This window comes from Muntiacus reevesi, chromosome 1 (assembly GCF_963930625.1).
Source record: "Muntiacus reevesi chromosome 1, mMunRee1.1, whole genome shotgun sequence".
Taxonomy (NCBI): domain Eukaryota; kingdom Metazoa; phylum Chordata; class Mammalia; order Artiodactyla; family Cervidae; genus Muntiacus; species Muntiacus reevesi.
Window position 1 is genome coordinate 177281613 of NC_089249.1, and position 14012 is coordinate 177295624.

At 47.7% G+C, this 14012-nt stretch overlaps 2 protein-coding genes across 2 annotated transcripts; both read left to right on the plus strand.

Annotated features, from left to right (window-relative positions):
• Positions 1-179: 179 nt before the first annotated feature.
• On the plus strand, positions 180-1127 carry LOC136165049 (olfactory receptor 9S13-like). The gene has a single exon (XM_065930937.1). The coding sequence runs from the start codon at positions 180-182 to the stop codon at positions 1125-1127; it is 948 nt and encodes a 315-aa protein (XP_065787009.1).
• Positions 1128-10922: 9795 nt separating this feature from the next.
• LOC136165056 (olfactory receptor 9S13-like) lies at positions 10923-11873 on the plus strand. Its single transcript, XM_065930947.1, has one exon. It carries the CDS (start codon positions 10923-10925, stop codon positions 11871-11873), a length of 951 nt encoding a protein of 316 aa, XP_065787019.1.
• Positions 11874-14012: the final 2139 nt, after the last annotated feature.

Consider the following 14012-nt stretch of genomic DNA (forward strand, 5'->3'; position numbering starts at 1 on the left):
ATTTCAGGCTAATCTGAGCTCATCTGAAAGCAGAGCTGGGCAGCTGGTGGTCCCTTGGTCAGTGGGTAGTGAGGCACTGAAGGGATCCTGTTCTCCAAGACAGTATGACCTTGTGGCCCTGACCTGCTCCCTCTCCCTGCCTCCCACCAGCTCTACCCCATGTCCCCCAGCACAGGGCCATGCAACCCCACAGAAATGGAAACCTCTCAGAGATGCCTCTGCAAGAGTTCGTGCTGGATAGATTTGAGGGAGGTCCGCAGACCCAGGCCCTGCTCTTTGCTCTGTTCCTGGCACTGTATGTGGTGGCTGTCCTGGGGAACCTCACCATGATCATGGTCATCACCCTGGATGCCCGTCTGCATTCCTCAATGTACTTCTTCCTCAAAAACCTCTCCTTTGTGGACTTGTGCTACTCATCTGTCATCTACCCCAAAGCCCTGGCCAACTTCCTGTCCTCCTCCAAGGTCACCTTTGGGGGCTGTGCCACACAGCTGTTCTTCTTCTCCCTGCTGGCTACTGCTGAGGCTTTCCTCTTGGCTGTGATGGCCTATGACCGCTTCATGGCCATCTGCAGCCCCCTGCGCTACCCCATCTCCATGCGCCCCTCGGTCTGCGCCCGCCTGGTGCTGGGCTGCTACTGTGGGGGCTGCCTCAACTCCGTCCTGCAGACCAGCTTCACATTCAGCCTCCCGTTCTGCAGCTCCAACCACATCGACCACTTCTTCTGTGATATTCCCCCTCTGCTCAAGCTTGCCTGTGCTGACACGACCCTCAATGAGCTGGTCTTGTTTGCCATCTCTGACCTCATCATCGTGGGCACCATACTCGTGGTCCTCATCTCCTATGGCTACATCACAGTGACCATCCTGAGGATGCGCTCAGGAGGAGGGAGACACAAGCTCTTCTCCACCTGTGGCTCCCACATGACAGCTGTGTCCCTCTTTTATGGAACTGTCTTTGTCATGTATGCCCAGCCGGGAGCTGTGGAGTCCATGGAGCAGGGCAAGGTGGTCTCTGTCTTCTACACCCTGGTCATCCCGATGCTCAACCCCCTCATCTACAGTCTGAGAAACAAGGACGTGAAGGATGCCCTGCAGAGACTGGGCCAGAAACACACAGCCACGTGAAGGAATGTGTACAGACAGACAGTGTCCTGAGAACATAGCAAGAGGGTTTTAGGGGAGGCACTGGGTTTTGTCTGAGGAATATATTCTTCATTCATGCAGTTCATTTTTTCACCCATTTCACTCAATCCTTTGTGGATGCTCATGTTGAACCACACAAGCAAGTCTGAGATGCAGAGATGGAGAATGCCACTGGAAAAATAATGGCCCATGATGGGGCAAGATTCTAATCTCAAAGTCTGGATAATACAGCAGGCAGAGTAATGAGCAGAGTATTGAAACAACGCGTGTATTCCAGGTTCAATGTCCTCCAGGGAAGGTATGAAACTAACAGTCTGAGGCCTCTCTCTTCATTTCATCTATGAATCTAATGTAAATGTGTGCTTAGCAATCTCCTCTGGAGCACCTAGAAGTGGCAGTGGCAGGGGGTGGAGAAACAGGACACTCATCCTGGCCCCTTCCTTGGTGATAGCCTGGGTCCCCACAGGGAATTAGGGGAGTTAGGAAGACCACGCTTCCCCTCAATCCTGCAGCGGGGCTGTTCCTCCCCCTGGCCTCCTGTTCACTGATGCCGCCACCCAGCAAGGCAGCAGGGAGCACCTGCTCCTGCTTCAGAGGCTCCCAGTGCTCCCTGTCCTGGGTTCTCCCCTCAGACAGAAGCTGGGAGCCCCAGGGAGTCAGCGTGGATGCCTGACACCCAAAGTTCACCATCCAACCTGACAGGTGACAGTGTCCTGACTACTTGTTGCCCTAAGAAACGGGACCTTGTCAGCACAGACATCCCTGAATAAGGACGGAGGGCCTGGTGGCTGAAGCAGAGAGCAGGGGTGGGGAGGGAGGGGGCACTTTCTTGACAGAAGCACAGCTCCCTGGCCCTCTGTCCCACATTCCCTGGGACCCTTAATTTTGACCAGCCCATTCAGTGCTCCATTCTTGTGCTCCATGGACCCAACACACAGCCTGGACTCAGAGCCCAATGGCCACCTTAACACGCCTCCTTTTATTTATTATTTATTTATTATTTTTTTAAACATGTCTCCTTTTAGTGGAATCATCCACTCTCACAGTCACTCCCGAGGCCCCCTGGACACGGGATGGTCTGTCCTCTGCAGGGTCAGGAGGAACGTGGCCTGTCTGTTGGATCACATCGCTCCATCTCCCTACTCTCCCTTCCCAGGAGAACTGCCTGAGGGGCTGACAGCTAAGTTATCGGACTGCGGCTCACGGTTACTCAATCTGACATATACGACACCGTCTCTGTCGAACTCTTTTGCCTACTGATCTCCAAAATTAATTCTATGTCCGTCCTACTTGACTATATTTATCTTTGAATGCAATTTTTAAAACGAAATCCCCAAATTTTCTGCTCCACAAATGACATGGTTTCTTAACTTCTCAAGTGATAGGGTCGTTCCGCCCCCAGCCTATTTTCCCGCCCTCTTCCTTCTCCTCCTCTTCCGTCTTTTCTCTTCCTGCTTCTTTCACTCCCTGTCTCTCACTTGTTCTCCATTCCATGGGTTTCCCAAAGCATTGCACTCCTAATCTTAAACAAGATTTGGAATGGAAAAAAGAAAGTGCAATCTTCTTTTTTTCTTACACAGGAGTGCAATTATCACCGATATGTAAAATTTAAATGTACAAACAGTAAAGTATCCATTGTTTTTAGGCTTCCCTGGTGGCTCAGTGGTAAAGAATCTGCCCACTGATGCAGGAGATGCGGGTTCAATACCTGGTCTGGGAAGGTCCCCTGGGGAAGGAAATGGCCATCCACTCCATTACTTTTGCCTGGAAAACCCCATGGACTGAGGAGCCTGCCAGGAAACCGGCCATGGGGTTGCAAAGAGTTGGACATGACTTAGCAATAGGACAACAACTTACTCTTCTTAGAAAGCATTAAAAAAAAAAAAAAAAAAAAAAAGAAAGAAAGAAAAGCATTAACTAGGACTTTGGAATAAATCAGGAAACCTGGTCAGATATTAATGGAATAGAAATTCTCCAATAATCTGAAGGAAAAGTTTTTTTTTAAATCCTATAGATTGTCTTTTTGTTTACATTACCTACATTTCAGATATCAGTGAAAATCACTGCACAATGTTAGAAGTGGTTTATTTTGTTTGTTCATCCCATACAATGCTTTGCAAGCTGCTGTCATAAGTAAGCTCTCAGTACATATCTCTTGGTGATTATCAGTTCAGTTCAGTCACTCAGATGTGTCTAGCTCTTTGTGACACCAAGGACTGCAGCACGCCAGGCCTCCCCCTTTCCAATACCAACTCCCGGGGTTAACTCAAACTCATATCCATTGAGTCGGTGATGACATCCACCCATCTCATCCTCTGTCGTCCCCTTCTCCTCCTGCCTTCAATCTTTCCCAGCATCAGGGTCTTTTCAAATGAGTCAGTTATTCCCATCAGGTGGCCAAAGTATTGGAGTTTCAGCTTCAGCATCAGTCCTTCCAATGAACACCCAGGACTGATCTCCATTAGGATGGACTGGTTGGATCTCCTTGCAGCTCAAGGAACTCTCCAACACCACAGTTCAAAAGCATCAATTCTTCAGTGCTCAGCTTTCTTTATAGTCCAACTGTCACATCCATACATGACTACTGGAAAAATCATAGCTTTGACTAGACAGAGCTTTGTTGGCAAAGTAATGTCTCTGCTTTTTAGTATGTTGTCTAGGTTGCTCACAGTTTTTCTTCCAAGGAGCAAAAGCCTTTGAATTTCATGGCTGCAGTCACCATCTGCAGTGATTTTGGAGCCCCCAAAAATAAAGTCTGTCACTGTTTCCATTGTTTCCCCATTTGTTTGCCATGAAGTGATGGAACCAGATGCCATGATCTGGTATTGCCTTTCTTTGGGATTGGAATGAAAACTGATTTTTGCCAGTCCTGTGGCCGCTGCTGAGTTTTCAAAATTTGCTGGCATATTGAGTGTAGCACTTTCACAGCATCATTTGAAATAGCTCAACTGGAATTCCATCACCTCCACTAGCTTTGTTCATAGTGATGCTTCCTAAAGCCCACTTGACTTCACATTCCAGGATGACTGGCTCTAGGTGAGTGATCACACCATCATGATTATCTGTGTCATGAAGATCTTTTTTTGTATAGTTCTTCTGTGTCTTCTTTCCACCTCTTATTAATATCTTCTGCTTCTGTTAGGTCCATACCATTTCTGTCCTTTATTGTGCCCATTTTGGTCATTCAGGTAAGACCTAAATCAAGTCCCTTATGTGGAAGTGAGAAATAGATTCAAGGGATTAGATCTGATAGACAGAGTGCCTGAAGAACTATGGACAGAGGACAACTATGACATTGTACAGGAGGCAGGGATCAAGACCATCCCCAAGAAAAAGAAATGCAAAAAGTCAAAATGAGTGTCTGACGAGGCCTTACAAATAGTTTTGACAATAACAGAAGTGAAAGGAAAATGAGAAAAGGAAATATATACTCTTTTGAATGCAGAGTACCAAAGAATAGCAAGGAGAGATAAGAACACCTTTCTCAGCATTCTCTTGGCAAAACTATTAGCCTTGGCCTGCTTCATTCTGTACTCCATGGCCAAATTTGCCTGTTACTCCAGGTGTTTCTTGACTTCCTACTTTTGCATTCCAGTTCCCTAGAAGGAAAAGGACAACTTTTTTGCATGTTAGTTCTAGAAGGTCTTGTAGGTCTTCACGGAACCATTCAACTTCAGCTTCTTCAGCATTACTGGTTGGGGCATAGACTTGGATTACTGTGTTATTGAATTGTTTGCCTTGGAAATGAACAGAGATCATTCTGTAATTTTTGAGATTGCATCCAAGTACTGCATTTCAGACTATTTTGTTGACTATGATGGCTACTCCATTTCTTCTAAGTGATTCTTGCCCACAATAGGAGATATAATGGTTATCTGAGTTAAATTCGCCCATTCCAGTCCATTTTAGTTCACTGATTCCTAAAATGTTGACGTTCACTCTTGCCATCTCCTGTTTGACCACTTCCAATTTGCCTTGATTGATGGACCTAACATTCCAGGTTCCTATGCAATATTGCTCTTTACATCATCAGACTTTACTTCCATCACCAGTCACATCCGCAACTGGGTGTTATTTTTGCTTTGGCTCTATCTCTTCATTCTTTCTGGAGTTATTTCTCCACTCTTCTCCAGTAGCATTTTGGGCACCTACCGACCTGGGGAGTTCATCTTTCAGTGTCTTATCTTTTACCTTTTCATTCTGTTCATGGGGTTCCCAAGGCAAGAATACTGAAATGGTTTTCCATAGATAGCATAGATTTGATATACCCATCAATATGACCAAGGATGGGACAAACAGAGACTCCTACACTGCTGAATGTGTTACATTGCTACAAAAGTTTTCTAAGAAAACTGGCCAGATAAGTAGAGAAGGGAAGAATTCTATATGCTGCAGCTGCTGACCAAGAACCCTGAAAGGCCAGAATGATTGACAGCAAGAACAATTCAGCCCCCTGTCCTCGTGGAAGTTATGAATGTAGACAGTCCAGACGCACAGAGACCAGGTGAAGAGACTAGAACAGAAGAGACGGATCGGCATGGGTAACCTTTCTGCAGATGCTTAGTCAGCACTGTGTCACAAGGACACCTTATAGACTGCTTCAGTTCCACAGAGTTTCCTTAAAAGGGAAGGCTTCTAGCCTGAGTACTGAGTAACTGGTTGACAAAAATGAAGAAAGATGTAAGGAAAGGAACCTTCATAATGTAAGACTAATATGAAACTTAATGAGGTTGAGAAAAATGTGTCTTTCTATTCAGGAATCCATTTCTATTGTAGATATACACTTAGAGGGGGGAAATGTCCATTACATAATATACATTATTGAAAAATTCAAAAAAGGAAGTAGTATAAACATTTCTCTAAAGAAGATTTCACAAGTAATTAGAGCATGTTATCATGTGTAAACAATAGAAATAAGTGAACTAGAATAAGGAAGAATTAAGAAAGGTGATCAAGATCTCTGAAGAGTGCATTTTGCCTTGAACTGGAGAGATGACCCACCCCTGAGATAGGAGAGTAAAGGTGTATTGCTGACCATGCCAGGTAAAAGCAAACTCCCTCCCTGCCCTCCTGTGTCAGTCACCAGGGCCATTGTAACTAATTAACCCAAAACTGGTGACTTATAGCAACAGGAATTTACTCTCTTGAGGTCCAGAGAAAGATGTCCAAAATCAATTTGTCAGCAGGGGCTGCTGCCCTTGAAAGCTCTGGACAAGCATTCTTCCTTGCCTCTTCCTGGAGGCTCCTGGCACCCTTGGCATTCATTCCCCTGTTCCTGCATCATTCCAACCTCTGCCCAGTCTTTACATGCCCTTCGTCCATATGTCTTGTGTCTCTGTATCAGTCCCTCTTCTTATAAGGACACCAGTCATTGGATTTAGGGTCCACCTAATCCAGCATGAACTCATCCTAACTCATTCATTTGGAAAGACCCTATATTAAAATAAGACCACCTTTTGAATGTCTGAATAGACATTTTAAGAGGGAGACACTATTCACCTTACTACAGTGATGTTCAGTGTGCTTCAAGTGAATTTATATTCTGCAATTGCTGAGTATAGTGTTCATCTATGCCAAGTGGGTCCATTAAGTTAATATTTTGAATCAGCCTAACAAATGGCTACAATTTTCTCGTTTCATTATTATTGAGAGGCATGTTAAGACATCAACTGCAATTTGAATGTATGCATTTCACTTTAATTCTGTCAGTTTTTACATTTTAAATCTCTATTCAGTTCAGTGCAGTTTAGTTCAGTCACTCAGTCGTGTCCGACTCTTTGTGACCCCATGAATCGGAGCACACCAGGCCTCCCTGTCCATCACCAACTCCCAGAGTTTACCCAAACTCATGTCCATCGAGTCAGTGATGCCATCCAGCCATCTCATCCTCTGTCATCCCCTTCTCCTCCTGCCCCCAATCCCTCCCAGCATCAGAGTCTTTTCCAATGAGTCAACTCTTCTCATGAGGTGGCCAAAGTATTGGAGTTTCAGCTTCACCATCAGTCCTTCCAATGAACACCCAGTACTGATCTCCTTTAGGATAAACTTGTTGGATCTCCTTGCAGTCTAAGGGACTCTCAAGAGTCTTCTCCAACACCACAGTTCAAAAGCATCAATTCTTCCGAGCTCAGCTTCTTCACAGTCCAACTCTTACATCCATATATGACCACTGGAACGAACCCTAAATCTCTATTAGTTGTACACAAATTTAAATTTTCACATTATACAGTTGAAAGCTCACATTATCCAGAATAAAACTTTCTCATTATAAAATATCACCACATGAACATTTAGCCCTGAAATCTACTTTTTCAAATAATTATTGAGCCACCCAGTCTTATGTTTTTTTTAAAAGAATGTTTACAATACAACTTTATCCAGCATATTTTGTATATTTTAATATTAAACATTTATCACATTTGTATATTGGTTTTCCTTTTCCAGCCAGGATTAACATTTTTTTAGAGGATATATTTAGTGCTTCCCAGGTGGTGCTAGTGGTAAAAAAAAAAAAAAAAAAAAAAAAAAAACTCTCTTGCCAAAGTAGGAGACATAAAAAACGTGGGTTTGATCCCTGAGTTGGGAAGATCCCCCAGAGAAGGAAATGGCAACCCACTCCAGTATTCTTGCCTGGAGAATCCCATGGACAGAGGAGCCTAGAGGGCTACAGTCCATGGGGTTGCAAAGAGTTGGACACATCTGAAGCCACTGAGCACATTGAGTGTAGGGCTGCCTTGAAGAGAGTCCAAATAGCCCAAAACAGGACAATTTTAGCATAAAAAAGGGTCATAATGGTAATAGGTGTCATAGAAAGGGCTGTGCTGTTGCCCTGGGCACAGACTCCCCACCTGTCACTTTTCCTCGCAGCAGCAGATGAGGGTGGAGCAGAGGAGAGAGAGGGATGTGGGCCAGGAGGTCCCACCTGCCGCCCAGGGAGATCTTTCCAAGGACAGTCATAGAATCTGTATAAGTCATCTGCATTTCTCTACTGTGTGCCCCACCCACATGCACGGATCCCTAATGGACTTCAGGCTGTGCGCCTCCCCTGTACTGGACTGAGACACATCAAAGGACGATTGGCCACAGGACTGCAGCTCCTAGGACCCAGGGGGTTATGGATCCTAGGGCACTCAGAAGCCCAGGTCTCGCCTAATTGGCCATTCGGGGCCTCAAGTCCCAGACCTGCAAACAGAGAGCATCTTCCCAGCAGAGTGACCCTCGGGTGCAGGAACCTACATGCTGCCCATATGACAGATAATGTGGAGAGTCAGGTGACTGAGTCCATCTCCTGCTGTGCTTCCATCAAGACCCAGGAGTTCCTGGAGCCAGAGCCTACTGCCCTCTGCTGTCCCCTCCTCACTCACTTCCCTGCACAGGAGGCCAGAGGTGGATGGGGGCGGGGGGGGGGGGAGTGCTCAGTGCCACGTAATTATAGCCAGCACAGACCTGGGTCAGGAGTCCTGTCCTCCCCGTGAGCACAGGGTCCTGGGTGAGCCATGGCCCTCCTGACATCACAGGAGCACTGTGGTCATCACTCAGCAAGGCGTGGTCAGCATCACTGACAGGTGAGTCCTGGGAGCCTGGGTCCTGGACAACAAGGTCCCCTACTCCCCACTGCCCTGGGCAGGGTCAGTTAGGGCAGCGGATCTGAACACCAATGAGAGTGGAAATAATCAGGGGATGTTGTATAAATGTAGATTTTAATTCAGTGCCTGAGACTCTGAATTTCAGAGTAGCTCGCAGCCCCACTGGTTCTGCAGGACCTCAGACCACACCTGAGTGACTAGATTCAGAATGAAAGGACCCAGGATGCAGTCACTACAAATAGTCTTGCAGACAACTCTGATTCTTCTGCTTCATCTGGGAAAGTATTTCTCAGGATCAACTCAGAGGCAGGTTTATTGAAGCCACCACCACAGCTCTACTGGGTCATTTCAACAAGCCAAAGGAATGTGAGTTTGTATTTCAAAAACCAAACCACGACTTGGCTTTCATGATGAAAATGTCAATCTCTGCTCATGTGCTTCCCCAGGCATCCTAGAGGTCACTGTTGTGATGATCCAAGGTTTCTGAGGTGGATGAGTTGTCCTGGGAAACAGAACAGAAACAGGAAACTGGGAAGCCCAGGGGACAAAGAAACAAGACAGCCTGCCTGAGAATGGTGGATGAGAGAGTTGGTCACTCTGGTCAAAGTGGTTCCATTGTGTGCATGAGCAGGGAGTGAGCAGAGATAGACAAGAAGGGCATGGTCATCTCAGGTATGCACAGAGGGAGTTCCATGTACGGGGTGGGTGACCAAGGTGTGTTGCGCAGACTGCAAATTCCATGCATAACACCCAGATCAAAACCTGATTTGGGAGGAGCCATCCAGAGCATCCCTGGTCTGACTGTCCCCCTCTGCTGTCGTGTGAGGGTTGGAGTCAAACAGCCCAGGAAAGAAATGCTAGACAACCCACTCTTTCACTTGCACTTCTACTGGAAAGTCTTGCCTCTCGTGGATCACCATCTAAGGACTTCAGGCTGGGAGGGGACATGGGGGCCGTTGCTCCTCAACAGGCACCACTCACCACCACCCTCTGCCTGCACATCCCCACTTCTGGGGAACTCTGTCCCTCCAAAGGCAGCCAGCTCCATGACGTTGCAGATCTGACCTCTAAGAAGCGTGCAGTCTCTTTGGACTCAGCCTCCACCCTCTCACAAACCCTCCTTCCCCACCCCTCACCCCCGAGAGGCACTGTGGCTCTGTGCCCACCATTCTTCCCCACTCAACCGTCCCTCAATCATACCCCTGGACATCACACAGCGGGTGCCCACGTCCCACGTGAGTGTGGTGGTCAGCCCCATGCAGTGCAGACAAGGGAGGTCTGTGCTGTCACAGGGACAGGAAGCAGCACCCGGCAGGAGCACCCAGACACTGAGCAAATGTGACCCTGTTGGAGGCTCCCACGGCTCTAAGCAGTCACCTCACAGGGTGTCCCGAGGAGCCAGGACAGGGAAGGACATGCCCATCTCCTGAAAGTGTCGCAGCCACTGTCCTGCTCCTTCTCAGACCATGGAGGTGGGCTGTCCCCTCTACATTTTTTCCAACATTGGGACATTGGCAGGAGGCTCCCTGTGGTCCTCAAGGACACACCACGCTCTGCTGAGAGCATGACACTGTGGTCCAGGCTCCAGACAGTGAAGCTGAGATGGGGCTCAGGGGTTGCAGCAGAAACAGACAGAAAACACACAACTTTGCCTCTAGAGAGCTGGTTCCTGCTCTGTTTCCTTTCTGGAGATGGAATCATCACCAACTCAAGAGCAGGTAGGTATGAGGTCCTCAGTTCACATTTCTAAGATTAATGAATTAGTTAATGAGGCACAGATAGTTTACAATAAGATACATGAGCAAGTGTGGAAGTAGCACCATTAGGGGCAGTCACTTGGAAGTGGAAAGCTTTTCTCTGAGAGGAGGGACAAGGGTCTGCAACACTGCTCACACTGCAAGTTCTCACTGAATCACTCATCTCTGCCCCAATAAATAGCAGCTCAGACTTTCCCACAGAGGGAATGAAATCTGTATATTTGTGGTTTAGTGAATTGGAGGAAATCTTTGCCACTTCAGGTTCATCTGAGCATATCAGAAACGGGCAGCTGTGGTCTCTTAGTCAGTAGGCAGAGAGGCACTGAAGGCTCTCTGGTCTGCAAGACAATATGACCTTGTGACCTTGACCTGTTCCCTCTTGATGCCCCTGCCTGCTCTCTGCTGTCTACTCTGGGTGTCATCAGTTCAGGGCCATGCAACCCCACAGAAATGGAAATCTCTCAGTGATGCCTCTGCAGGAGTTCGTGCTGGAGGGATTTGAGGGAGGTCCACCGACCCAGGCCCTGCTCTTTGCTCTGTTCCTGGCCCTGTACGTGGTGGCTGTCCTGGGGAACCTCACCATGATCGTGGTCATCACCCTGGATGCCCGTCTGCACTCCCCAATGTACTTCTTCCTCAAGAACCTCTCCTTTCTGGACTTGTGCTATTCCTCTGTCATCGCTCCCAAGGCCCTGGCCAACTTCCTGTCCTCCTCCAAGGTCATCACCTTTGAGGGATGTGCCACCCAGTTCTTCTTCTTCTCCCTGCTGGTCACCACTGAGGGATTCCTCCTGGCCGTGATGGCCTATGACCGCTTCATGGCCATCTGCAGCCCCCTGTGCTACCCCATCTCCATGCGCCCCTTGGTCTGTGCCTGCCTGGTGCTGAGCTGCTACTGCGGGGGCTGCCTCAACTCCATCCTGCAGACCAGCTTCACATTCAGCCTCCCGTTCTGCAGCTCCAACCACATCAACCACTTCTTCTGTGATGTGCCTCCTATGCTCAAGCTTGCCTGTGCTGACACTACCATCAATGAGCTGGTCATGTTTGGCATCTGTGGCCTCATCATTGTGGGCACCACACTCGTGGTCCTCATCTCCTATGGCTACATCACAGGGACCATCCTGAGGATGCGCTCAGGAGGAGGGAGACACAAGCTCTTCTCCACCTGTGGCTCCCACATGACAGCCGTGTCCCTCTTTTATGGGACTGTCTTTGTCATGTATGCCCAGCCGGGAGCTGTGCAGTCCATGGAGCAGGGCAAGGTGGTCTCTGTCTTCTACACGCTGGTCATTCCGATGCTCAACCCCCTCATCTACAGTCTGAGAAACAAGGACGTGAAGGATGCCCTGCAGAGACTGGGCCAGAAACACACAGCCACGTGAAGGAGGGCGGACAGAGGGGGACAATGTGTCCCGAGGAGAGGACTACAGGGCTTTGGGGGAGGTACTGCATTTGGTTTGACAAATTCATTCCTCATTCACCCAATTCATTCTCTCATTAAGCATCTTATTCAACCTTTCAGGGAAGCACATCATGAAACATGTACACAAGTGCAAGAGGCAAAGATGGATAAAGTATCTTTGCCACCAAGAGACTAACGGTCCACAGATAAGACCCGAAACTTGCAGTTTGGTAACATACAGCGGGCATGGTCATGAACAGGTAGCCTTTGAAGCAGCATATGGGTCCCAATTCAAAACCTACCAGTGAAGGTACATGACTAAAAAATTCTTAGATCTCTCTTTACTTCAAGGCTGAATGCTTGTAACTCTGTGTTCAGCAATCTCCCTGGACTACCTAGCAGGGGCCTTAGGACACTCAGCCTTGGCCCTTCCTTGGTGCTGGCCTGGGGTCACCCAGATCCAACTAGAGGAGTTAGGAAGACCATGATTTCCCTCGGTCCTGCAGCGGGGCTGTTCCTCCTCCTCCCCCTTTTGTTCACTGATGCTGCCACCCAACAGGGCAACAGGGAGCACCTGCTCCTGCTTCAGAGGCTCCTAGTTCTCCCTGCCCTTGGTTCTCCCCTCAGACAGCAGCTGGGAGCCCCAGGGAGTCAGCGTGGATGCATGATACCCAAAGTTCCACTGACCCTTTGATAGAGTTAACTTAGGCAGGTTGATAAGGAGTCCAAGCCTAAGTAAGACCCTTTAAGGAGGAGGTAAACATTCCATCTTTCTCACATGCTTTTGCCTTAGACAGGTAGGTCTTGTAGGCAGCAGTATGTCTTGTTCAAAGGCATGCAGCTTTTTGAGCTTTGGTTGTATGTTAAGGAAGACTGTCCAGGTAAAAACTTCCATAGCCTTGAGCTCTGGGTTAACCTGTTCCTTCTGGCTAATCTCATACTGATGTCATCCCAGGATGTATGTTACAGGGAAGGGTCTGGACAAAATTCTCACAGCCTTGAGGCATTTTTCATCTGTTCTCAGCAGCTAGTTGAGAAGTATATAAGGCCCCGCTTAAACTAGTGAGGTGGGTACTCTCCTGCCCAATTCTGATGTCTATGCCCCCTTATGATGTCTTCTATATGACAGAAGATTTTTCTGTCACTTTCACTTTAAGTAAAATCTGCACAAAACTCTGAGTGACTGAGACTGGCTTTGGTCCAGGAGTTAAATCTTTCCCTTCGGAGACCATGAATCCGGCGCACCACTCACTGCTAAGCTATTGTTTCCCATCTACGCAACTGGTGACAGTGTCCTGACTACTTGTGACCCTAACAAATGGTGTCTTGTCAGCACAGACACCTCTGAATAAGGATGAAGGTGCTGGTGCTTCTGTGGGGAGCAGGGCTGGGGAGAGAAGATGCACTTTCTTCATGGTGAGCACAGCTTCCTGGCCCTCGGTCTCACACTCCCTGGGGGACCTGGATCCTTGGTCTTCACCTGCCTGTTCAGAGATCCATCCTTGTGCTCCATGGACCCAACACACAGCCTGGACTGAGTCAAGTCCTCCTTGTTGTGTCTCCCTTTGGTAGAGTCATCACTCCCACGGTCAATACCAGGAGGCTGTCCTCTCTTCCCTGGACCATCAGTGGGGACCTGCCCTGTCTCCCTGATCACAGCTCTCCACCTCCCTGCTCTCCTGCTCAGGAGGGCTGGGGAGGGACTATAGCACCCAGGTCATCAGATTGCTGCTCACTACTCAAATGGAACATGTTTCAAGGTCTCTGCTCAATTCTTATTCCCATTGTCTCATATCTGGCCTTCATAATTAATTCTACCTTTGCCAGTTCTTCAAAATATCTTTTCTTTCCAAGTTATATCATTCTGTCTCCCACTCTCCCTGTTTCCTCTATTTCTCTCTTCATCTCACTGTGCCTCATTTTCCCTCCTTCCCCCTTCCTTTCTTCATTGTTTTCTGTCTCCCTCTTCTTCCTTTTTCTCACTGTATTTTTTCATTCCATAAGTTTTCTTCTACTACCGTAATCAAAGTTTCTAAAGGAAAATGGAAAATATAATATTTTTCTATACAAGTGTAGATTTGCCACCATCTATTATAGTAAAATTTAATGGTACAAATAT

Excerpts from the sequence above, each read along its gene's own strand:
- LOC136165049 (XM_065930937.1), top strand. The coding sequence starts at position 180 with ATGCAACCCCACAGAAATGGAAACCTCTCAGAGATGCCTCTGCAAGAG.
- LOC136165056 (XM_065930947.1), top strand. The coding sequence starts at position 10,923 with ATGCAACCCCACAGAAATGGAAATCTCTCAGTGATGCCTCTGCAGGAG.